Source organism: Myotis yumanensis, unplaced genomic scaffold (genome assembly GCF_028538775.1).
Source record: "Myotis yumanensis isolate MYYU_CA2020_CCGP unplaced genomic scaffold, mMyoYum1.0.hap1 SCAF_11, whole genome shotgun sequence".
NCBI classification, from domain to species: domain Eukaryota; kingdom Metazoa; phylum Chordata; class Mammalia; order Chiroptera; family Vespertilionidae; genus Myotis; species Myotis yumanensis.
Window position 1 is genome coordinate 22,184,770 of NW_027223762.1, and position 24,502 is coordinate 22,209,271.

Consider the following 24,502-nt stretch of genomic DNA (forward strand, 5'->3'; position numbering starts at 1 on the left):
TGCCATGTAAGCCCAGTGTTGCCCGATTTTTTCCTTTTTCAAGAGAAGCCAGAAACCCCAATTTTTATGTGAAATCTCACTATTTTGAAATGTTGGCAACAAATTAAAGGGGGGAAAAACCATCGTGGAAGCCAAATAAAACACAGTTGCAGACTAGATTTGACCAATCAGCCACCAGTATGCAACCTCTCCTCTAGAAGTTCAAGAGTGATTCAATTCATGCCTGGTAACTCTAGAAGTGGACTACATATACATTGGCACAATTCATACCAAAATTACAATGAAACCCTAAAACTGAATGAATTCACTGTGTCCATTCAATAGTCAACAAACATTAATGAAGTCCCTACTATACATTAATGAAGTCCCTACTATGTCTCCTGCCTAATATCCCCAAACAACAAACCAATCTGTCCTGTTAACTCTATCAAACATCGCCTCTGTCCTAACTGAGGTCTTCATTATCTCTTACCCAGTCTACTGATTTAGTTTCTAAAGAATCATAGGTTTAAGATGAATTGGTCACCTAGGACCCCGTCTCCTCTGAGGAATCACACAAACTCCATCTTGCCCTAAACCAAACTTTCTGACAAAGGCTGCCAAATGCAGGAGTGTTAAAACAGGAGTGCCTAGAGACTGTTACAAAGTGAATGGGCACCTCCTCCTTAGGCTGGAGGCACGAGTCACATAACGTCATTTAATAATATTAACATGGATCAGCCTTCGGTGTGCAATCACTATGTGATATGGTCATTTATACATATTACACTTTCACAAGCCCATACACCAACTATGCGTGAATTAGGAAAAAAGTTCTCTTCCTGTGAGTTAATCAAGCTTCATGCCAAGGCATATAGCCTAAAAGGTAGAGTATGCCTGGGTTTCAGCGCCACACAGCCCTCCGCCTGGCATCCTTGTGGCAACTTCACAACTACCACAGGGCCTGGAGACGCTGGTGCCAACAGAGCACAGAGGACATGTGGCAGGGCTACCGGGAAGATCTGAAAGGCTCTTTTTCCTCTGAAACCCACTGCAAAATGTGAAGCAGAACTGGCCTGAGGGAAGCAAATTAAAGATACACAAGATAGAAATAAAAACCCAATGTGAGCCTTAGAAGGACCCTGAGGTGGCATACTCAGTGGAATGCTGGGCAAGCTGGAAGGAGGCGTTACCTGCCCTGCAATGAGGATGCAGGGAGAGGAGCTTCAGTGTTCGACAGTCACTGAACACAAAAAAGGGAATGCCCAGTAATGCCTGTTTCCAAACACTGCCCAGAAAAATCTGTTTCCATATATGTGCACCTATAAGTTACTTTCTGTTACCTAAATTTTTAACTAAACGAGCTTCATCTCTAAAATATATAAAAGATTATCGGTTGTCACCATCTTTACTAATATTTCCTTATTCTGAGCCACCATCACCTCTTGGCAGAACTATTACGATAGCTTCCTGATTGTTCTTCCTCTTCCCTCTTACCACCTTATAATTGAGTCTCTACTTTTAAGCACATCAGTCAGATCTATTACTCCCCTACACTGTGCAGAGTTTTCCAACAATGTGGGAGCCACAGTTCCCAACTCCAGGTCTGTCCCAACGACACCCACATAGGCTGTGGCTCAGTCAATCATGTCCAGACACGGATGAGATGCTACATCAGAGGGAATGGGATCTGGCTTCTCTAGCAGATGACCAAGGGTTGTGCTAACACCTGCCCAACTTGGGTTAATGCCCCAAGGGGTGAACTTTGACCAATAAGAGACAGGAGATGAGACTGTTCCGAGAGGTGGTAAGTTTCACATGGCCTGGCTAGAAGATATATCACATGACTATACAATCAGCTCAGTCTTCCTGCAAGGTTCAGGCCTGCTTGGTAATGTCTTTCTTCTTTCCTTGCCTCACTTCCCTTTTTCCTTCATTCTTGCTGCTTTGGGTTTGTACCATTCAATAAAACCTTAGCACCTAGGCTATATCCCCAGCTCTTTAAGGGACCAAAACTCTATAAGGTAGGTAAGATGCACCTTCTCTGTATTCCTATACCACCCAAAAGTTTCCCGTATAACAGCACAGGTTCTAGAGTCTGAAAGATAATAGTTGTGTGCCCTTTGACAAAGTCATTTCACCTCTGAGCCTTGTTTTCCTTATCTGTAAAATGGGAATTAAAATAATACAATCTACCTCACAGGGTTGTTCTGAGCATTAAGTGGGATAATCAATGTAAATGATGCCAGGCACATGGAAAATACCCAATAAGACAGCCATTATAATGATTATGTCTTATTTATCCCTCTTTTTCTAGTGCTTAATATATCATCGGCAACACCTAGGTGTGCTTAAAGCTGATATGTTTACAACAGTACATTTCCTCTGTATTTTAAAAATGCCTAATAGGTGGTAAGGACCAAGAAATTTGTATGTTCTCAATACAAAAGACTGAGGAATCTGTAAAAACAAATTATGAATTCTTCCTGGAAAATGTTCCTATACTATAAAACTAAAAGTAAGTTCATTTTACTTGTGCTTTTTCCTCTTTAACTTATCAGAAAAAAATAATTGTCATGAGTACAGGTGTAGTCACTGCATAAGATATATTCCTCAGAAAATGTGTACAAATAAGATTTCTGTAAATCAAAGCATATTTCACATTCAGAAAAGAAAATCACCCTTTGAATGACTTCAACAGAGAATGCTGTGATAAACTGCTTTGTAAAATGAAGACTTCGTCACATTCATTATGTTGATTTACAGTTTTGGTGTATCTTAGGTTTTCATAAGGAAGAAAACATAACAATCAATATATTAAATAAATATATTAGATATATTAAATAAATATATGGATCATTATAGTTATTTTATCTAGTAAGCAAACAAACTGAACTGAAACAAGAAGATTCCTTTATAACCAGTGTTAAAAAGATTTCCCCCCAAATAAATCTATAAATAAGCACTTACATATATTTATGCAGTCTTTCATGTATACATATGTGCATATGAATACTACACACATGTGAATACTACACACATAGAAAAAGAGGAAGAAAATGCATCCGAATGCTAATGATTACATCTGTGTGATAGTTAAAAGGTGACTTGTACTTTTTTTATGCATTCCTTTATTTTCAAAATTTCTGTAGTGCACATGTGTTACTTTTAAAAAGGTCTCAAAAAAGACTTCTTAAATAAATGAAACAATCTGATACTTTGAGTTTTGCTAAAAAGTTGGAAAAGTCACCAGGTTTCACTCTGAAAAACCTTTCACAGAGAACATTTCTTTGTTCACTTTGAACTAATGGCTTGAAATAAACAATACTGATATTTCTGGCAATCAGTTTTATGATCTCTATTGTTCCCGATGGTCAAGCCACATTCCTACCTCTGTGATTCAACTGACAGCACAGAGGTATTGCTTCACTTCCCGTAAATTCGTAAGGTAAACACGGTGTCCTCCAGCGTAGTTAGGCAATGCTGCTAGACAGAATTCAGACAGCTTCTTTATTACAGGAAGATGCACAATTTTCCAGGCAAGAGGTGTCAACCTTGAGGATCCCGCTTTACACTGGGCGTCTGTGCCTTTGCCTACACTGCAGTACACGGACTCTCAATGAGAGGCATATCATAAAGTTATGAAATGTTTGTGTAGCTAATTGGAAAGCTTGCCTACCTAGAAAAGTCTTCGTTCCGCAGGTAATGTATTAAGGTCTAGTTTGTTTTTTTCTCCTCTCCCCTTGCCAGTCTTATTTTAAAGCCAGATGTCAAACACTTACAAGTGATAGATTTGTCTCCTTTGTTTTAGAAGGTATAATGATACAGGATAATAAAATCATGGTGTTTCTCCCAAGAATCATGAAAAAAAACATGTAAAAGGTTACTTCCTTAAATCCAACAACTATACTGGCCATTGTCCACTATCTTTAGAGTTCTGAATCAAAAAGTTTCTGGAGTGCAAAAAAAAAAAAAAAAAAGTGACTCAATATTTAACCTCACCATTTTCATGTTGTGTTTGTTTTTCACCTTTTGATGGAGTATATTTATAGCAATCACTCACCACACTGATACACAGAGCCCACAGCATGCAAAAGAAAGACATTAAGATACTAAGAGCCATTTTGCTTCTAGCTCAACATCACTAATCATCAGGGAAATGGAAATCAAAACCAAAATGAGCTTCCACTTCACACCCATTAGAATGACTGTTATTTAATAAAAATTTAAAAACACAAGAAAATAACAAGTGTTGGCGAGAATCTAAAGAAAATGAATAGAAATAGATGGGAATAGAAAAATGGTGCTGCCACTATGCAATAGAGTTAAACATTCCTTAAAAAGTTAAACATAAAATTACCATATGATTTACACACAAAAACTGAAAGCGGGGACTCCAACAGATATTTATACACCAATGTTCACTGAAGCATTATTCACAAAAGCCAAAAAGAAACAACCTAAATGCCTACCAACAAATAAATGAATAACGAAATGTCATATATACATAAAATGGAATATTATTCAGCCTTTAAAAGGAATGAAATTATGCTACATGTTACAACATGGCTTAACCTTAAAACACTATGCTAACTGAAATAATCCAAATACAAAAAGACAAATATTGTATAATTCCATTTATAAAAGGTACTTAGAATAGGCAAATTCATAGAGACAGAAAGTAGAGCACAGGTTACCAGGTGCTTGGGGAAGGTAGGGAAGGGGAGTTACTATTTAATGGTTATTGAGCTTTGGTTTGGGATGATGAAAAAGTCCTCAAAATGGACAATGGTGATGACTGCACAACCTGGTATATGTAGTTAATGTCCCTGAACTGCATACTTAAAAATGGTTGAATGGTATATTTTTTAAAAAGGGATAGTTGATTGTTTAAGCAAAAATGATAACAATATAGCATGGGTTTACAATATGCATAAAAGCAAAATTTATAACATCACAAAGACTGAGAGGAGAAACATGGAAGTGTGTGTGCTAGGTTCTTACACTTTAAGCAAAGTGGTATAATATCACTTGAGGGTAGACTGTGATGTTAAAGATATAGACTATAAACCTTAAAGCAATCACTAAAATAAGAAAACAAAGTTATGGCTAATAAGCCAACAAAGGACTAGAATGCAATAATAAAATACCAAGAGTGAAAATGTAGCCCAATCCAAGGATTTATCCTTTGAAGAAACTCTTTGATAAAATGTAGTACATTATTTTTATTATTCAGTGAATGGTTAGTTTATTAAAACCTACTCAGAGTATAATTAAGTCAGTGAAAATAAATGGCAAAAGCACTTACTGCCCAGACTGGTGATGTAAAGCCCAGAATTGCAGCCTTAGCTCCATCAGCAACATAAGGAATAATATTTTCTCCCAGACGTGTATCTCTGAACAAGGCTCTAAGAATATTTAAAGCATGAACCTAGAATTAATAAGTTCAAAATTAGTTGTGGGTTAAAGACTGTGGTAATTCTAAATACAGGGTGTCCCCCCAAAAATATATACACACTTTGAATAATTATTAAGTTCAATAGGTTAGATCTGAAAAGAAAGAAACATCAATGGAGATATCAGCTTTAAAACTGTGTATATACCTAATAGCATAGCTTCAAAACAAAACAAAATTATGAAATTTAAGAAACAATCCACTAATGAAATAGCAGATTTTAATAAAACATACCTAATAATTGATAAATCAACTTTTTCAAAGTTAGTAAATTTGAACAATGTAATTAAAAAAAGCTTGATCCAACAGACATATGTAGAATCCTACACCTAACAGAAACAACACACTCTTTCACAAAACATTCATTTTTTAAAATTACCTCAAACTTAACCACAAATACAGTCTCAACAAATGCCAAATAATTAATATCTTATAGATTATGCTCTGATCACAGTGGAATAAAGTTGCAAATTTATTTTCTTAAAATACTTTTAAAACTGACATTTTAAAACACTGGTCAAAGAAAAATTTTTTAATACTTAGAACTGGGCAATAAATGACAGTGCTACATATCAACACATGGGATGCACATTAAGTGGTACTTAAAAAAATTAATAATACTTGTATTAAAAAAAAACTGAACATGAATATGCTAAGTGTCATGTACTACATAATGCCACCCGACCAAGACTGGGAGTCATAGCAGATCTCCCTAATACATAGAAACAAACCCAAACAGGCAGACAAGATAAAGAAACAAGCTGCAAATGAAAGAACAAGAGAATTCTCCAGAAGAGCTAAATAAAATGGAAATAAGCAATTTATCTGATATAGAGTTCAGAGTACTATGATAAGGATGCTCATGAGCATGAAAAAAGATATAGAAAACTGTGAAAAACAACCACTTAGAATGAAAAATAACATAGCAGAAAAAAGAATATACTGGCCCTGGCCAGTGCTGCTAAATGGTTAGAGCATTGGCCCACACACCAAAGGGTCTCAGGTTCTATTCCTGGTCAAGGGCACATACCTGGGCTGCAGGTTCCATCTCCAGCCCTGGTCAGAGTGTATGTAGGAGGCAGTGGGTCTATGTGTCTCTCTAACATCACATGTTGATATTTCTCTCTCTCTCTCTCTCTCTCTCTGCCTCTCTCTCTCTCCTTTTTTCCCCTCCCTCCCTTCCACTCTCTCTAAAAATCAATGGAAAAAATATCCTCAGATGAGAATTAACAACAAAAACAAAAATACACTGGACCCTGGCTGGTTTGGCTCAATGGATAGTGTCGGCCCATGGACACAAGGGTCCCAGGTTCAACTCCAGTCAAAGGCACATACCTCAGTTGCAGGCTCAATCCCCAACCCCAGGTAAGGGTGCATGTGGGAGGCAACTAATCGATGTGTCTCTCTCACATCAATGTTTCTCTCTGTATGTCTCCCTTCCTTCCTCTCAGAAGAATAAGGAAAAATATCCTCATTGAGAATTAACAACAACAACAAAATAAAACCGGAAGGAATAAACAACATATCAGAGGAAGCCAAGGATCAGATCAAATTAAGACAGGGTAGAAAAAAATCACTCAATCAGAGAACCAAAAAGAAAAACAATTTAAAAAAAAAACAGGAGGACAATTTAAGGGAGCTGTGGGACATGAAACATACCTGCATCATAGGAGTACCCGAAGGGGAAGAAAGTGAGCAAGGGATAGAGAACCTGTTTGAAGACATAATGGTAGAAAATTTCCCTAACCTGGTGAAGGAAAAAGTCACCCAAGTTCAGGAAGCACAGAGAGTCCCAAGCAAAAAGAACCCAAAAAGGCTCACACCCAGATACATCATAATTAAAATGACAAAAATTATAGACAAAGAGAATCTTAAAGACAGCAAGAGAAAGCAATTTGTTAGCTACAAAGGAGCTCCCACAAAGCTGTCAGCTGATTTCTCAGCAGAAACTCTACAGGCCAGAAGGGAATGGCATGAAGTATTCAAGGTAATGAAAAGCAAGGATCTGAAACCACACTATTCTATCCAGAAAGGCTATCATTCAAAATAGATGATGAAATAAGGGTTTCCCAGACAAAAAATGGCTAAAAGAGTTTATTACTACCAAACCAGCATTGCAAGAAATGTTAAAGGGACTGCTGTAATAATAAGAAATAGAGAGAGAAACACAGGCATAAAGAATAAAAATGGCCTGCCTGGTATGGCTCAGTGGTTGAATGTCCACCTATGAACCAGGAGGTCATGATTTGATTCTTGGTCAGGGCACATGCCTGGATTGCAGGCTCAATCCCTAGGAGGGATGGGGGGCAACTGATCCATGATTCTCTCTCATCATTGATGTCTCTATCTCTCTCTCCCTGAAATCAATAAAAATAAATATATTTTAAAAAATAAAATGGTAATAAATAAGGATCTATCAATAACCTTAAATGTAAATGGATTAAATGCTCTAATACAGTGATGGCGAACCTTTTGAGCTCGGTGTGTCAGCATTTTGAAAAACCCTAACTTAACTCTGGTGCCGTGTCACATATAAAAAATTTTTGATATTTGCAACCATAGTAAAACAAAGATTTATATTTTTGATATTTATTTTATATATTTAAATGCCATTTAACAAAGAAAAATCAAGCAAAAAAATGAGTTCGCTGTCACCTCTGACACGCGTGTCATAGGTTCGCCATCACTGCTCTAATCAAAAGACATAGGGTAGCTGAATGGATAAGAGAACATGACCCACCTCAGAACAAAAGACTCATAAAGGATAAAAGTAAAGGGATGGAAAAACTCCACTATTGTTAGATATTTTCATAAATGATAGTCTAGGACAATTAAGGCAGTTATATTTTTCGCATTTTATTGGAAAGTATCTTAAAATTATCATTCCTGAAAGGTGATTAATGAAACCATATGTACTTATTGTATATTTCAACTTTCAGTCTACTCCCTGACGTAACATAAACCTCCCACATTTGAGTAGAAATGTCCTACAATGAAGCATTTACTGAGAAAGCCTAGAAAAGAAGCATCTGGCAGGCATTTACCATGGTGGAATGGGGTAGAGTGGAATGGTGTGGAGTGGAGCTGTGAGGAGTACTTAATCCAACTTCATACACTCACACACACACACACATACTTGACCCACCTTTAACATGAATAAAGGGACTAAGTATTAGCTAAAATTAAAATCCGAATATACCAAAAGTCAGACACTATATTTTAGGGAAAGGTCCAACTCAGTTACAAAATGTAGATCAAGCAACGTAAAATTTTAAAGTGAAAGCACATTCATTATTAAATTTTGAGATGCAATGGTATCACAAAATATCCAAGTTGGATGTTTTCACAAGAGTTTAAAAGTAGTTCATTTTGGTCAATATATATCAATTAAAACAATAATTTACTTTGTGGACAGAAAAACCAAAATGAAACAAAACAAGCAAGCAAATCAAAATAAGCTTCAAATGTCTGTTCTATCTTCAAGAGTTCTATATCTTTAGTGGATAGGTTTTTTTCTTTTTAAGTACAGCAAAGATTTAAAACCACTGCCTTCCCAGCTGGGTTTGTGTACTTCTATTATTACCTGGGGGACTGTACTCTGTGAGTCATCAGTAGGCCCAGCCAAAGAGATTAACTCTTTCATTGTTGTTTTCAACAAATCCATTTTGCCTTTCTTAGGTTCAGATGCCAACAATGCCTATGGAAAAATAAGGCAAAAATTAACAAGACTCTTATTTTGCTACTTCCCAGAATCAATCCCAAAATGCAAAATCCCCTCTATAAAAACATGTGATATCAAGCAAATTCATTAAGCCATGTGGCCTTGAGCAAGTAATTTAATCTATCTCCCAGATTCTCCAACTGTAAATTGGGTAAAGGTGATATCATGGGATCTCGAAGGTCACTTGTAGTTTGCTTGTTAATTATATAATTCTAAGAGGTTGAGAATGGCTCTTGTTGACAACCCTTTTAGGACCATAATTAGGTGGCAGGTTTCAGATAAAATAAGCAAGTCAGTTTTAGTAACAAATTTCCCCAACAAGAAAATACTCCTTCTTTAAAAACAAAAAGCCTGGCTGGTATGGCTCAGTGGTAGAGCGCTGACCGATGCACCAGGAGGTCACGGTTCGATTCCCAGGGAGGGCACATGCCAGCTTTGCGGGCTTAATCCCCAGTAGGGGGCATGTAGGAGGCAGCCAATCAATGATTCTCTCTCCTCACTGATGTTTCTATCTCCCTCTCCCTTTCTCTCTCTGAAATAAATGAAAACACATGGAAAAAACACAACCCAAACATCAAGATTAAATTTATTTTAAGAACTTGGAAATGCCCTGGAGATTGATCAGTTATTAAATTCTTCACACAAGAGTCTATCTGGAGATCAAATTGTAGCATGAGAATGCCACAGGACAAAAGAAAATACTATAAACTTCAAAGGGGTCCTATATTTGAATTTTCAAGAGATGCTTATTTATTTTGTGTTAATATTTTGCCAATGTTTAATAAACATAAAAATAGGATATCAAATCAGTTGAGACAATAAAAAGGAATGAAGTACTGATACATGCTAGAACATGGATGAACCTTGAAAACATTATGCTAAGTTAAAGCAGATACAAAAAATCACATTATACGGTTCCATTTATATGAAATGTCCAGAATGGGCAAATATACAGAGATAGAAAATAGGTTAGTGGTTGTGGAGGGCTTCAAGTAACAGCCGTATTTCATAGGTATGTAGCTATGGCTCCCAAGAATGAAAAGTTTCAAGCTACTCAGTTTCTCCTGATTTAGTACTATGAGGACTTTGGTTTTTATTCTTTGGATTCATGAAGGTGATAGTCTCTTAATTTCAGCATTATGGAAATAAAGTATATTCATTTCCAATAGCAATACCTGGATAAGCTGTAATGGAGCAATCTTTAAGGTATAATATTAAGTGAAAAAAGTAAGGGGCAAAACCATGTATATAATATGCTTTCATTTGTGTTTAAAAGAAAATACAGACACCCATTCTCATATGGAGAGGGGTTCAAGAGTCAGACTGCCTGGGCTTAAGTCTTAGTTCTGCTCCTACCTCTGTGGTCTTTGGCAAGTCACTTAACTTTTATAAGCTCCAGTTTCTTCATCTATAATACATAGACAATAACAGGACCTATTCTGTAGGGCTTAAGGAAGGATTAAATGAGACAATATGTGTGAAAAAAGTACTTATAAATGTTAGTGACTATTAAGATTATTCTATACATGGACATTTTATGAAAGGGTTTAAAAGAAACTGGTTGCCTTAGAGTCTTAAGGGTCTTGAAATGAGAGAAAGACTATGTTTTTATAATTCAAAAAAAGGTAACGTGTACTTCCTGGAAGTGAGCAATGAATGTGCCACAGTGATGTCAGTCTACTTAATAAACAGGCAGAAATCTATACCACCCTCTGTTCATTTCAAGGCTGACCTCTTCGAGGGTTTTTTCCAAGAACAGATCCGTCCAGGAACATACTGTCCCCACATTAAAACAAAGCTACAAATGCTATAGTACTAAAAAGACAGAAATGTCTCTTATGCAATACTCCCTCAAGCAGGTCAGAATATGCTATTATCAAAAGACAAATAAACAAACAGCTATGGTCCTGCAGATACGTACCTGTATGTAGAAAGGAATTCCAGCACTGCGCCTTGTAGCACAGAGTTTAGATGAAGGATCACTGCATTTAATCTCCTCTAAAACATTCCGTAACCACTGTTCTGGTAGCTTTTGCAGACTCACATTAGGGCATCTAAACAGCACAATTAAAGTGAACATTTGGAATTATCAGGTACCAAAAGTTAGAAGTACAAACTATCCTATATAATAAAAGCCCAGCAACCACAAAGGCAGAACGACCAGAACTACCGCTTGACCAGTCACTATGAGGTGCACTGACCACCTCTTAGTCACTTTCCCTGGCTGGCAGGCTCTAATCACCGATGGCGAACGGGGACCCGGGGTGGATTGGGGGGGATGCGGGCGGTGCCAGGCCAAGGCCCCTGCCTCACCGGTCGCCCCACACACAGAGGGCAACTGGCGGTGGGGTTGGGGCCAGCAAGCGGGTAGGAATGGCCGACCTCTCAGTCCCTCCCCCAGCAGTAAGGCTCCCATAAGTGGATGGCGAATGGGGAACCGGGGTGGGTGTCAGTGGGGGGCGGGGCTGGCTGCTGGCAGCTGGGGAAGATGGCCCTGATCGCAGGCTAGGCCTAGGGACCATACCCGTGCACGATTTCATGCGCCAGGCCTCTAGTTAATACATATTATCACTGTTAGAAAAGAATACATATCCTTACATTTGGAGGGAGAAAAACTAAAAAATGTCTCACTTTCTATTTTTCTGTTTATTATGGGTTTTAGGATTTGAAGCTATTGAAGATTCTATTCTTAAAAAGCATATAAAGCATGTGTCTTATCTGCAAAATAAGCTTTCCTACTGAGGCTTATACCAACACTCAAAATGTCCTAATGATGGTTAATCAAGCTCTCACAACTGTTCTATAGTACTGCAAAACTCCGGTATCCACAGAGAAAACATAACTGTATACTTGATGGTAATTTATGTTCTATAGTTATACAGATTATACATATTCAAAGAAAATACATTTAAAGTACATTTTAAGTATATTAGGGTTAATTTACTCCACAATGGCTGAGCAGGGAAAAGAAAAAGAAAAAAGAGAATTAAAGCAAAAGTCATCTTTTTGTGATCTACCCATTCACACAAAAAAGTTGGAGACACAGAGGTAAAGTAAGTGAAAACTACTTGATCTAAGAGTAAAGTTGGATTTCATATACTTGCACTTTCTTCCCCACCACAGGACCACTAGCAATGTAAGACTGGCTTATAGATAATGCTGCAGTCTAGGGTCAAGTATCCTGTAGGAGGAATTCACCATGTAAGGGGGAAAAGCAGGAGATGGGGATATTTTCCTATTTTCTTATCAAGTGCACTAAAATACCAGTACAACAAATACTAGTTCAGTCATACTCCCCAACACTGTCACAGATCTGGCATATAGAGGTTCTACCAAAACCAACCAATTGGAGAAGTCGGGTCTGGGATCAGAGTAAGCCATCTCACCATGAAACATCCTTCCTTCCCTGAACTTACAATGGCTCTTGACTGTTAACAAATCTTAATCTAACTCATGTTCCATCTTGATCAAATCTTCCAGCTTGAAAGGTTGCCTATGACCTGGCCCACACCCTTCTAGTTGAATCTAACCTTAAAAGTTTTTCCAAATTTCTACACAGATCTTTTGTTCTAGTAAAGTTGTTCACTTTACTGGTCCCCATCTCCACTCCCCCTCCATATTTCCAACTCAGCATTTGCTTATAGTCTCCACACTTACCTCCAAATATTGCATTTCACAAGAACCTTTCCTTTCTTGAAGCTTCAATATACTTAGAGCAACTACTAGGCACAAGGTGTACAAGGGGTCAGTACAGTGCCATTGAAGGGGCAGAATTTGTGCTGGACTTTGAAGGATGTGTAGGCAGAATGGTAGAAGGCCCACATATGTGGGGTTAAGGAAGTAGGAGATGAGATGACTGAGGAAATACTTTATGTAAAGGCATAGAGGCAATTCCCTAATTTGGATTCTGGGTTATTGTAACTATAAACAGTTGACCAGCCCTATCCATTCCCTTGAGTGTTGCATAACAAGACTCAATGCTCCTTGTTAAATTGGGGAATTTGAAAACAAATGCCAGAAGAATGTTCACCAAGGTCAAGGCTGGCAAAGTGCCCTCCACAGAGCCCTCTCTGCCCACTGCCAAGGATCCAGGAACCTCAGGAACTCTGGGAAATGCTCAAGGCACCAACTTCTACCATCCAGTCCAGACCTTCTTGTTCTGCTTTGTAATTCCCCTGGATCATATCAGCTTTTCTACAGAATACCTCAGTTGACTGGTTTCCAATTTGGACTCCGTGTTGGATTTTATTTCTATGATTCCCTTGATTCCTGGTTCTGCATCTCTCCCAGGCCAGTCCTGGTCTCCCAGCCATATACAAGATAAGAGATATTATCTGGCCCAACAATAGATATTCCTTAAAATAACTTTAGAATATTCAATAAATAAATGAAGGGATAACTTCTATTTTAAAAGAGCAAGAAATTATCCAAAACACACAGTACTGAAGAACAAGCCCATATGAAAATAAAGATTCTGGAAATATTGGAAATGAAAATATACTTTCAAAAAAATAACAGATAAAATGAATTCTAGAGAATAACTTAAAAGATAGTTTTCTGGAAAATGCATCCAAAATAGTACACAGAAAAACAAAAATACAAAATATATATGTGTGTGTATGTATGTGTGTGTAAGTCTGCCTCCCAAAGACCAACATGAAAAGAAATTCTAAAGGACATACTTTAGGAAAATTAAGTAAACCCAAAGCAATCTCAATATGGTGTCTACCAGACATCTCAAATTTATTTATTTATTTATTTATTATTATTTTTTTTAAAATATATTTTATTGATTTTTTACAGAGAGGAAGGGAGAGAGATAGTTAGAAACATCGATGAGAGAGAAACATCGATCAGCTGCCTCCTGCACACCCCCCACTGGGGATGTGCCCGCAACCCAGGTACATGCCCTTAACCGGAATCGAACCTGGGACCTTTCAGTCCGCAGGCCGACGCTCTATCCACTGAGCCAAACCGGTTTCGGCCAGACATCTCAAATTTAACATGCCCCAAACTAAACTCATCTTTCTCCAAAATCTATTCTACCAACAGCCTTCTCCATCCTAATCTATGAATAATATATCTCAGGCAAAAAATGTTGGAGTCCCCCTTTCTCTCAAATACCAAATCTGTCAACATATCCTGTTATACTTTCAAATTATATCCAGATTCAGATCATTTTTTACTATCACCACCAATCTCCGAGCCATCACTATCTCTTTCTAGAATTACAATAATATTGTAACCTCCTAACTGGTCTTTCTGCTTTTACTATTCTCAACACAGAAGTCAAAATAATCCTTTTAAAAGGCCAGGTCATGACACTCCTCTGTTCACAAACCCAATGGCTCCCCATTTTACTCAGATGAAAGCCAAAGTCCTTACTGTGTCTTATACTGTCTAGTCCTCATTGGCTTTCTGATCTTACCTTCTACAGTCTTTCCCTTTCTTACTCTACCCCAGTCACAAATCGTTTACTTGCTGTTCCTTAAATACCCTCAGTCCATGCCTCTCAACTTTTGCACCTGACTTTATCTCTGCCTAGAATGCTTTCTCCAGATAGACAACTGTTGATTAAAGTGTTCACTATACTTATGAATATGTTCAAATCTTTCCTACTGCTTTTTAAAATCCAGTTTAAAAAGGGGGAGGTGGAGGGAGAGAAGGAGGGAGGGACGGAAACAGACAGGGAGAGAGAGAATTAAATAATTTGCCCAAGGTTATATAGCTAATAATTGGCAGACGGAGAATTAAAATGTAGATGGACACCAAAGTCCTTGCCTCATAAAAAGGCATTACTCCAAGGTGCCTGCCCTAAATGCTCAGTCACACATCAGGCTTAATCTGGTTCATGATACAAATACTATCAACTTTCCATTATTTCCGTCAGTAGATTTAACCCATTCATTTAGAAAACCAGCTCTATTAGGTACCTAGGAGTTGCTTGGCACTACACTCTGCTTTAGGAAGGGAGCAGTCGAATAAAAATCTCAAATTATACATAATCCAGAAAGCATGTTTTTTTTGGCTTTTGAATGTATTACTAGAATATCGTGTTTTTAAGAAAGAAAACACTTTCCTAATCATGTTTATGTTACATTTCAGTTTGATTTCAATCCCTGAATATCTACCATCAGGATGGGTATTAAAGTAGATTTTATATAAACTGGGTGATCTGGATGAAAAGCTAGCTGAGGAATTCAGATATCCTAAAGAAAATCCATGCAGCAGATAACCTACTTGTAACCGACTGAGATGAACTGTGTCTCATTCATTTTGGAGGTACTCCAACTCCCTTAGGCAACTGGAGACCTTACTTACTGTTAATAAACTGTTTTCTTACATTAACTAAATGACTCACCACTGGCCTACACAAATTATTTCACCTGCAAACAAAAAGCAACTAATATATATTAAACATGAAGTACATTTAAAGCCAAAATATGAAGCAAAATTCCCAGGAAAATCACCGAGACTCATTTGCCAGGAAACTAGTTATATATAAGTTCAATCTGTCAATATCTTCATTTCCTAAATAATAATTTACCAAGCTGTTATCACTAAAGGCTTTTAGCAAGCACAAGAAGGAAGAAAATCTTTCCCCTTTCCCATAAACAGACCTTCATTTTATCAGGTTTAAGAGCAACTCCAAATGAAAATTCATTCAAATAAATAAGTTATTTGGTCGAGAAAAATAAATATCAATAAAAACAAAGCTTTTTATCGACTGATTGATTGTTAATAAACTTTTACCTTACCAAGGTCCCTTATTTCTCCTACCTTATTTTTCACTTGTTAATCATTAAAATAGTTATAAATAATGCAAGAGAGAGAGAGTTTGTTTTGGGACAAAATCAGAATATGTCCCAAATATATATATATATATATATATATATATATATATATATATATATATATATATATATATATGCCAAGTGACCGAACGACTGGAACAACCAGAATGACTGGTCACTATGACATGCACTGCAGCCGGCCAACCAGCCCGATTGGGGGCGGGACCGGCAGCCAACCTCCGTGTGCCCTCCTCCCAGCTGGCCCAGCCCCGATCAATCCTGATCAGGGTGGGCCAGCTGGACCCCACCTGGGCATGAATTCGTGCACCAAGCCTCTAGTCTTGATATAAAGTAAATGATGTGTTTACTCAAGCTGAGGGTCATCAGTCATTGCCATCACTATTTGAACGAACACAGCTATAAACAATACTTTATAAAATAATAAATTCTCAGCCTGGTTATTCAGAATAGCACACTTAGAGTCCTAAAACACCGCATATCACATATCGAAGTAAATGATACACACGCAATCAAGGGGGAATAGTATTGGTCTGATATACAAACATAGATGTAAGAGTTTTATTCCTTCATAGAGATGAAAATAGAGGACACTGAAAAACATGTTATGTGACTGCAGACGAATCACTTGATTTCTCAGTGCCTAATAATGAAAATAAAAACTATTATTAAAATGCTTTGAAATTCAATGAGATATTATTACCTGGGTTACTATAACAAACAGAGAAAGCAATGACACTAAATTCTGTAAGTACCCAAAGCTCCTCATGAGAATGTCCCCAAAACACCTCATCATGGCCCCCCACAAGCCTTAGCCCTTGTTCAGGTCTTCCTTCATATGATTCTCTTAGGTCTACAGAGTTAAAGTTTCAAATATAGACCTTAAAAATTGTCTCAAGGGTCACAGCAACTCTCGCCTACCACATCATTCTCTCAGTGGCCAAACAGGGTGCTTCTAACACTGCCTCTGGCACACAATAGAAGTTGAAGAAATATTTTGTTGAGTTATTAAATAAGGGCCAGCTAGCGTTGGTGCCAGCTGCTGTGCATTCTCTGTGCCTTCTGTTAGGGCGATTGCAAAACCAGGTGTAAAAAAGGAAGGCTAGAACTTGAAGGCTTCACAATGGTAAAGTCACTGTGCCTATAAAAACACAATAGCCTAACCTAGAGTTGTGACTAGTCAATGAAGTTCTGTTTACACCCCAGCAAGGAAAACTTACGTTATAAGGAAGTGATTTCAAAACTCCAGAGTTGCTGGTGTTTATGATAATGAAGGAATTCAGAGGTAAAAATGAAAGCAGACAACGTTCTCCAGAACAATGCAAAAAACTCTAGTTGTTGGTTTTGGTTCCTGATCACACAATCCAGGTGTCGGCAATGAAAAGGGAAAGGTTACTGAGTAACTCAGGACTTGGTTCTTTGTGCCAACTCTATGCAGTCACCAAGCACAGCCATGGGGAATTCCAACCCTGCTTTTGTGAGTGGCTCTCCACTGAAAGAGCAGACATCCTCTTTGTCTGAAGGCTCCTTTGTTTTATTTCACTCCCATGTCAAATTAATACAAAATATGCAGTGTCTTCAGTCTCTGAGTACATCATTAAAACTGTAACTTTCTTACAAGGGATTCAAGGTTCTTCATAAACAACTCTCACGAAATGTTATTAATCCACAAAATACTCCTAAGAGATTAGTTTACCAGTCCTAAGGGAAGTTTACTAAAAAATGTATCCAACTTCCCTCAATCTTTCATACCCAAAATCCCCAGACTCCCCAAATCAAAAAAAAAACAAAACAAAACTAGAAAGCAGCATTGTATAATGAATGAGCAGAAGGCTAAGCTGAAAGTAGACTTGGAAAGCTGAACCCTTTACTTTATCAGAGGATACAGCAGGCCAGAGGGGATAAATGGCTCTCCTAGCGTCAAAAGCTTGGTAGATGGAACTCAAGTCTAATTTATATCTCAATATTCTTTTCTCTATACTCCAAGGGAGATGTGGTTAAGAGTGGGGGTGGGAGGAATCAGACCACTCTGGTTTTCTTGTTCATCACAGACAAAAACTTATTTGCATATATGCATAGCCCATGGACACAGGCAATAGTGTGCTGAAGGTCTGGGAGGGGCTGGTGCGAGGTGGAGGGGATCAATGGGGGCGGAGGGAGGAACAGCAAAGGGGACATCTGTAATACTTTAAACAATAAAGATACATTTTTAAAAAATAAACTTACTTTTTTTTTTAAGTAGAAATTTAAAATAACAGGGGGGCAGGGGTGCTGATAGAAAACAGGCAGAGGGTTTTGTTGAGGGTTTTTTTCCCCTCTTTGCTAAGTGCTATGACCTGAGTCCCTACTAAAAGCAACAGGAATGAACAGGCCAGGCCAGGCTGGGGTTTAGGCCTTTGTACTGTCTTGAGCAGATCACTAGAGCAAATTATTGTTCCATAAACAGATTAGTCCGATTTCTATCCACAAAGCTATCTCACTCATAGTAGATAAGTATTCCTAAGATAAGCATAAAACCACAGACCAAAATCAAATTATATATTCTGTATACCCAACTAATTGGTCATTAGACTATTTTGTGCCAATAAATCAGGTTCCCTGACTACAAAGTGGTTTTCGAATGGCTTCATCCATTCACCTAAGTATGGTAACACAGAGCTACTTTTTGTTGAGTTCTGATTAGTTATATTACTACTGGTAATTGAGAAATGTTACCTTCATTTCCTAAAACTCGTTGGGTATATTATTTTTCCTAACTTAGAGATTTTTCCAATCTCCAATTATTTCATAAGCTCAATTCTCCACTCCATTCATTCTTTAGTCAAGTATTATGTTTATTATTTAAAAGCCCAAGTTTATTGTTTCACTTTAAATAAACAGTGACAGATGTGCAGGAAAGTTGTGTGCCTGTGCACACACATTTTAAAGAGAACCCTGAAGCATGGAGAAATTCTACACCTGAAAAATGATTTGCCCAAATGAGATCCAATGAGAAAGTTACATATCAACAGAAGTCATCTTTACCTCCCTCATATTGAGTACTGTTGAGGTTTACTACAGGCTAAAACATCAGGGGGGTATTTTGGAGCCTTGGCTACAGGCACAGGCAATAACGATGACCAAATCTAAATGGAATTACCAATCACCAGGCCATGGAGGGAAGAGCAAAATATGGTAGCTTAAAAGAGGTGGTTAGGCCATGCCAGTGTGGTTCAGTGGTTGAGTATGGATCTATGAACCAGAAGGTCACAGTTAGATTCCCAGTAAGTGTGCATGCCCGGGTTGCGGGCTCGATCCACAGAAAGGGGCATGCAGTAGGCAGCCAATCAATGATTCTCTCTCATCATTGATATTTCTACCTCTCTCTCCCTCTCCCTTCCTCTCTGAAATCAATTAAAAATATGTATATATATTTTTTAAAGTGGTTAGAAGAATGTACCAGATTATTGATTCTCTTAATATTTAATATAACCATGCCTTGAGATCAAGTAGAAAAAAATTAATATTAAAAACTCTGGGACTGCCGAACCGGTTTGGCTCAGTGGATAGAGCGTTGGCCTGTGGACTCAAGGGTCCCGGGTTCGATTCCGGTCAAGGGCATGTACCTTGGTTGCAGGCGCATCCCCAGTGGGGGGTGTGCAGGAGGCACCTGATCGATGTTTCTCTCTCATCGATGTTTCTAGCTCTCTATCCCTCTCCCTTCTTCTCTGTAAAAAATCAATAAAAATATATTAAAAAAAAAAAAAAAACTCTGGGACTTTACTAACAAAGCTGAGATAGAGGTCACTTATTAAAAATAAGATTCTTTTTTTATTGTGTCTAAATGACTTAGTATTACTATGAGAACTTTAAAAATGAGTATTTAAAGTTCCAGAAAGAAGGTAATATCTCACTCAATTATAGAGTGGGCTTAAAAACACAAATTCAGAGGTCACAAACCAAAAACACAAAGATTTAGAATTTAAACGTTAAGACATTCCAGTTTTTTTTCTCCTAATCCTTTTCATCCACTATAGAAGTGAAAAAATTTAAAGAATTTTCTATATAAAGAATTAATATGGCTTCTCAGAGTGACTCATCATTTAGTTATTCTTTATTTAATTAATATTACAAATAAAATTCATAGGACATTCAGGAATAAAAAGTGTCTTATTTAAACACATTTGCCAAAGGAGATGAGAAGAATAAAGGTTTAGACAAGATGGTATATTCTTTCATTTAGAGTTGAATGACTTTTTCCCCAAATCTTATACATTAAATTCTACATTTATTTCTTACTCAATTGCATATTCTTTAGAGACTTGGTCTTTCATTCTCCAATAATGAAATTTTTTTTCGTTATTACATTTCAATTGTTTGTAAGATGTTTTCTGTTGGATTTATTTGAATTGTAGTAGCTATAATTAACTGAGGAAAGTTTCAACACATATTTAAATTACCACTGTCCACCATAATTGTTGACAACCATGAGTCAGCACTAGCATTTTTATGACAAAAACCGCTAAATGTCAGCAGTTCATTTTTTCAAGCCAATAATGTGAAAATGATTGTAATTACTGCAGTAAATATTTGTAGGTTAAACTACATTTCAATTAGTAGAGCAACTCATATATATGAAGAGTACGACAATATCAAGTATTCACAAACTGCCCTATTAGATTTAGACTTGCAGTCAGTAATTTAGTCCCCTTAAAATTAAGCTTTTAATATATGGTTAGACAAATGAACACTAGATTCCCCAGCTTACCACCCCAGTTTAGCATTCTGTTCATTTTCATTAAAAAAAACCAACTTAAAATACTAAGGTCACAGAGAGAATAAACAAGCAAGTATGAATTTCATCAGAAACTTGATTTTAGAGTTACGACTTTAATGCAATTAACTACTCCAATCAAATGTTTAGGCTGGTAATTATGTTTTTTAAAAGAGAATATGAATATTTACCAAATGCTAAATAAAAAGCACCATATAAGAAAATAAGATTCTAGAAAATTATCTAAATATATATATATATATATATATATATATATATATAGTGTGTGTGTGTGTGTGCGCAAGTACTGCTTTCAAAAAAATTTCCAGAAAAAAGAAGTGCTTCCCATTCCTACTTATTTGTAGACGATTATTTAATAGTGAATAGTTAATTAGTTCAATAGTGAACTGTTTAACAGATTGTTTAGTAGTAAAGTCAGTTTAAATTTGATGACATTTTGAATAATCCAATTCAAACCAATTCAAACAATGTGGCTCATGTTTAACTCTTCAGTTATTTATCCATTAATCTCTTTAAGTGCTTCCTTCCTTAACACAGCTGGATTTCAAGAGGTGACCAGCAGTTGGCCTCCATCTCAGTGGATTTGCAATAAATGTTGCAAATGTTTTAAATGTTGTATGCCTAAGTAACTTTTTCTTAAGTTAAGAGCTTATAAAAAGCTTTCAAAGGATCCAAAAGAAACACATTTCCTTTAAAAAATAATAACCAAACAAAAGGAAGCCACACATACTGTAAAGATGTTCTCTGCAAAACATTCTGTTCAGCAGACCTGAACTGTCTCCAGAGGGATCAAGAACCACTTTGGAAGCAACAGTTGAGAACTCACAACAGTTGGTTAAAATCCAGGATTGACAACCATGAGGAATGGCTGAGATACCAGGCCCTGGGCCTTGCCTAGTCTCCCCATTCCATATTTGGAATGCCTTCATCTGTACCATTCAACCAAAAAGTATACTTGCCCAAAAGTCTCTGTCCGTGGTCCTCTATTTCTTTCCTTTTACACCCTCCCCTATTAACTATGATGTTTATGGTGACAATTCCTAAATCTACATCTCTGTTTCTGTTACATAACCAAAACTAATTCCCTATCTCCAAGTTCTGACAAATATTTCCACCACCACAAGCCATTATAATCTCATACTCAACACATACAAATTTATTCATTTTTATTAAACTAATTCTTTTTCAGTTTCCTTACCTTTGTTAATATCAAATCCACCTTTCTGGTCACCAAGAATTAAAGTACAGGAACAAGTGTGGACTGCCTGGGAAACTCCATCACTCACGTTCAGTGGTTCATGTAGCAGTCTGCATTTACAAAGATGGCCACTACACTATCTCTAACTCCACGTGCATTTCTACAGTATGATCTTGCCACTTCACCATCAAATGGTGGAGTCTAATTCCTCTCCCCTTGAATTTGGACTGAACTTAAAACTCATTTATTACCGAAAGAATGTGACTGAAGCAATGCCGTCAGACTTCCGAGGCTAGGTCAGAATAGACCATGAAACTTCTGCCTGATTCTCTTGGCATACTCTCTCTGGGCTGGCGGGGGGTGGGGGGGGTGGGGGTGGGGGGTGTAAGCTGCCCTATGAGAATTTCAACTACCCTAAGACTGCCATGCTGAGAAGTCACATGTAGTCTCAACTAGGCCCAATTTTCTATCCCATCAGCTAACATACACCCGCACATATAGCAATGTTGGATGCTATGGCCAGAAATGTGAATAAAGCTGTCTTGGATGCTCCTGATCAGATCATTTGCCAATTGAATACCATCAACTGAACTCGGTAAATACCCTGAGAAGAATCACCCAGTTGAAACTCCTTAATTCCTGACATATCAAATCATCATGAAATATAAAACAATGTCCACAGCTCTCCTTCTAAGCAGTCAATACATCATATGGAGAGCTATTACTGTGTGGGGCTGAAGGTTAACTGAGATGCCACTTCTTTACCTCCACTGCCAGAGCCACCATCACAGAGGAGCTCTCATCAGCTCAAAGCTAGATTGTTTCAACTAATTCCAGGTTCTCCTCACTACAATCTATCATTACAATCCATATAACCTAAGACTTCCAACAAAAAACTACTTTACACAGGAACACCACAACCAACACAACCTCATAATGGTGTACATTTATAGAACATTTTACAATGCAAAAGGATCTTCATAAATATCTATTTTATTTGATCTACACAACGAAAGTCAGAGAGAGAGCCCTGGCTGGTTTTTTCAGTGGTTAGAGCATCGGCTGAAGACTGAAGGGTAATGGGTTCAATTCCTGTCCAGAGCACATATGGTTACAGGTTCCCCAGCCCCTGTAGGGGTGTGTGCAAGAGGCAACCAATCAATGTGTGTTCTCACGTAGATATTTCTCTCTTTCTCTCTCTCTCCCCCTTATGTCTCCCCCTCCTTCCTCCCTTACATCTCTCTCTACTCCTTCCCTTCCACTCTCTAGAAATCAATGAAACAAATATCCTCAGGTAAGGATAAAAAAAAAAATGTCAGAGAGATATGTTAATAGAACAAATACTCTTTTCTTTACTATAGAGATGAAGCTTTCATACAATTTCATTGCCAATAAATGGAATGAATATAAACATAACTAAGAGCTTGTGTCATACATTACTGCTATTTCTCTATTCTACAATGCATCCCTTCTACTATCTGTTTCAGATTTAAAAATATTCAATATCTCTCTCCATCCCTATTATAGCACACCTACTTTCTAGATATCCATTAATTTGGCTTCAATCTATCCAGCTGTATGATATTGCCTAGTAAACTCCACCACCATCACCATTACAATAAGATTGGCTTATTTATTCACCTAACAATATGCCATGCTGATTATAGCTTCTGCACATTTGCTCACAAAGTTTCTTCCTTTCTCCTCCTATCTACTTAATCCTTACTCATCCATTAGCACAAATCCCACCTCTTCCATTAAGCCCTACCAGCCTATCCCCGTTACTTTCTCTCTCTGATATTCCTACAGAATTTGTAAATTTCACACCAGTATTGATAATTATATTAGATTGTTTATCTTGGTCTCACTTTCGAGGTTGGTATTCAGCTAACACACACCCGTACATACAGCGATGTTGGATGCTTATACCAATGTCTGTTCTGAGCAGTCAGTGCCCAAGAAATACTATTTGTTAAGTATTTTGAATTTCATCCTGCTTATTTCACAAATTAAACCATAAGCTCTTTGAGAAAAGGAACCTTATCTTATAAAGAAGTATTATATCCTCCAAACCATGCACAGTACTAGGCATACAACTAGTGTTCAATATATACTTATTAATTGATTTTAAGAGAGGAAAGTATGTTGTGTTGTGAGAAAAAAAAATATTCCTAAGTCATGTCTACAGTGGAAAGAATAAGTTGAAAAGGTAATAAAATATTTTCAAGATCAGTAGTTTAAAGTCAGGAACATATTTTAGCATATCATTTAAAGATATTCTGTGCAGCCCATAACTGCCAAAATGTTTTATAAATGTTTTTACCAGGAGTGTGAAAAAAAAAATGTGTCAAAAATATTCAAGGATAATCTAACAGCCCAAAATAAAATGTATGCTGAGGGTACAAGGCTGGCAGAACTCTTCATTTCAAAACGTTTCCAGGCAATGGAAATGTTTTCCTGGAAAATACTACCTCTTATTTAGAGAACCCTTGCCATGAACACTTAGTCATTAAGTAATTTAAGGTTTCCTCAGACGCTATTTGGAGGAAATCTAGTATATGAA

At 37.2% G+C, this 24,502-nt stretch overlaps 1 protein-coding gene across 5 annotated transcripts in view; it reads right to left on the bottom strand.

Moving 5' to 3' along the window:
• The window catches only part of THADA (THADA armadillo repeat containing), a 293,514-nt gene that overhangs the window by 216,070 nt on the left and 52,942 nt on the right, over window positions 1-24,502 (bottom strand). For all 5 annotated transcript variants that reach the window (XM_070429113.1, XM_070429112.1, XM_070429111.1 and 2 more), the window contains exons 23-25: window positions 11,077-11,209; window positions 9,018-9,131; window positions 5,288-5,410 (exon numbers count right to left, since the gene is read on the bottom strand). In XM_070429113.1, coding sequence (XP_070285214.1) covers window positions 5,288-5,410; window positions 9,018-9,131; window positions 11,077-11,209 — 370 coding nt within the window. The remainder of the gene's footprint in view (window positions 1-5,287; window positions 5,411-9,017; window positions 9,132-11,076; window positions 11,210-24,502) is intronic.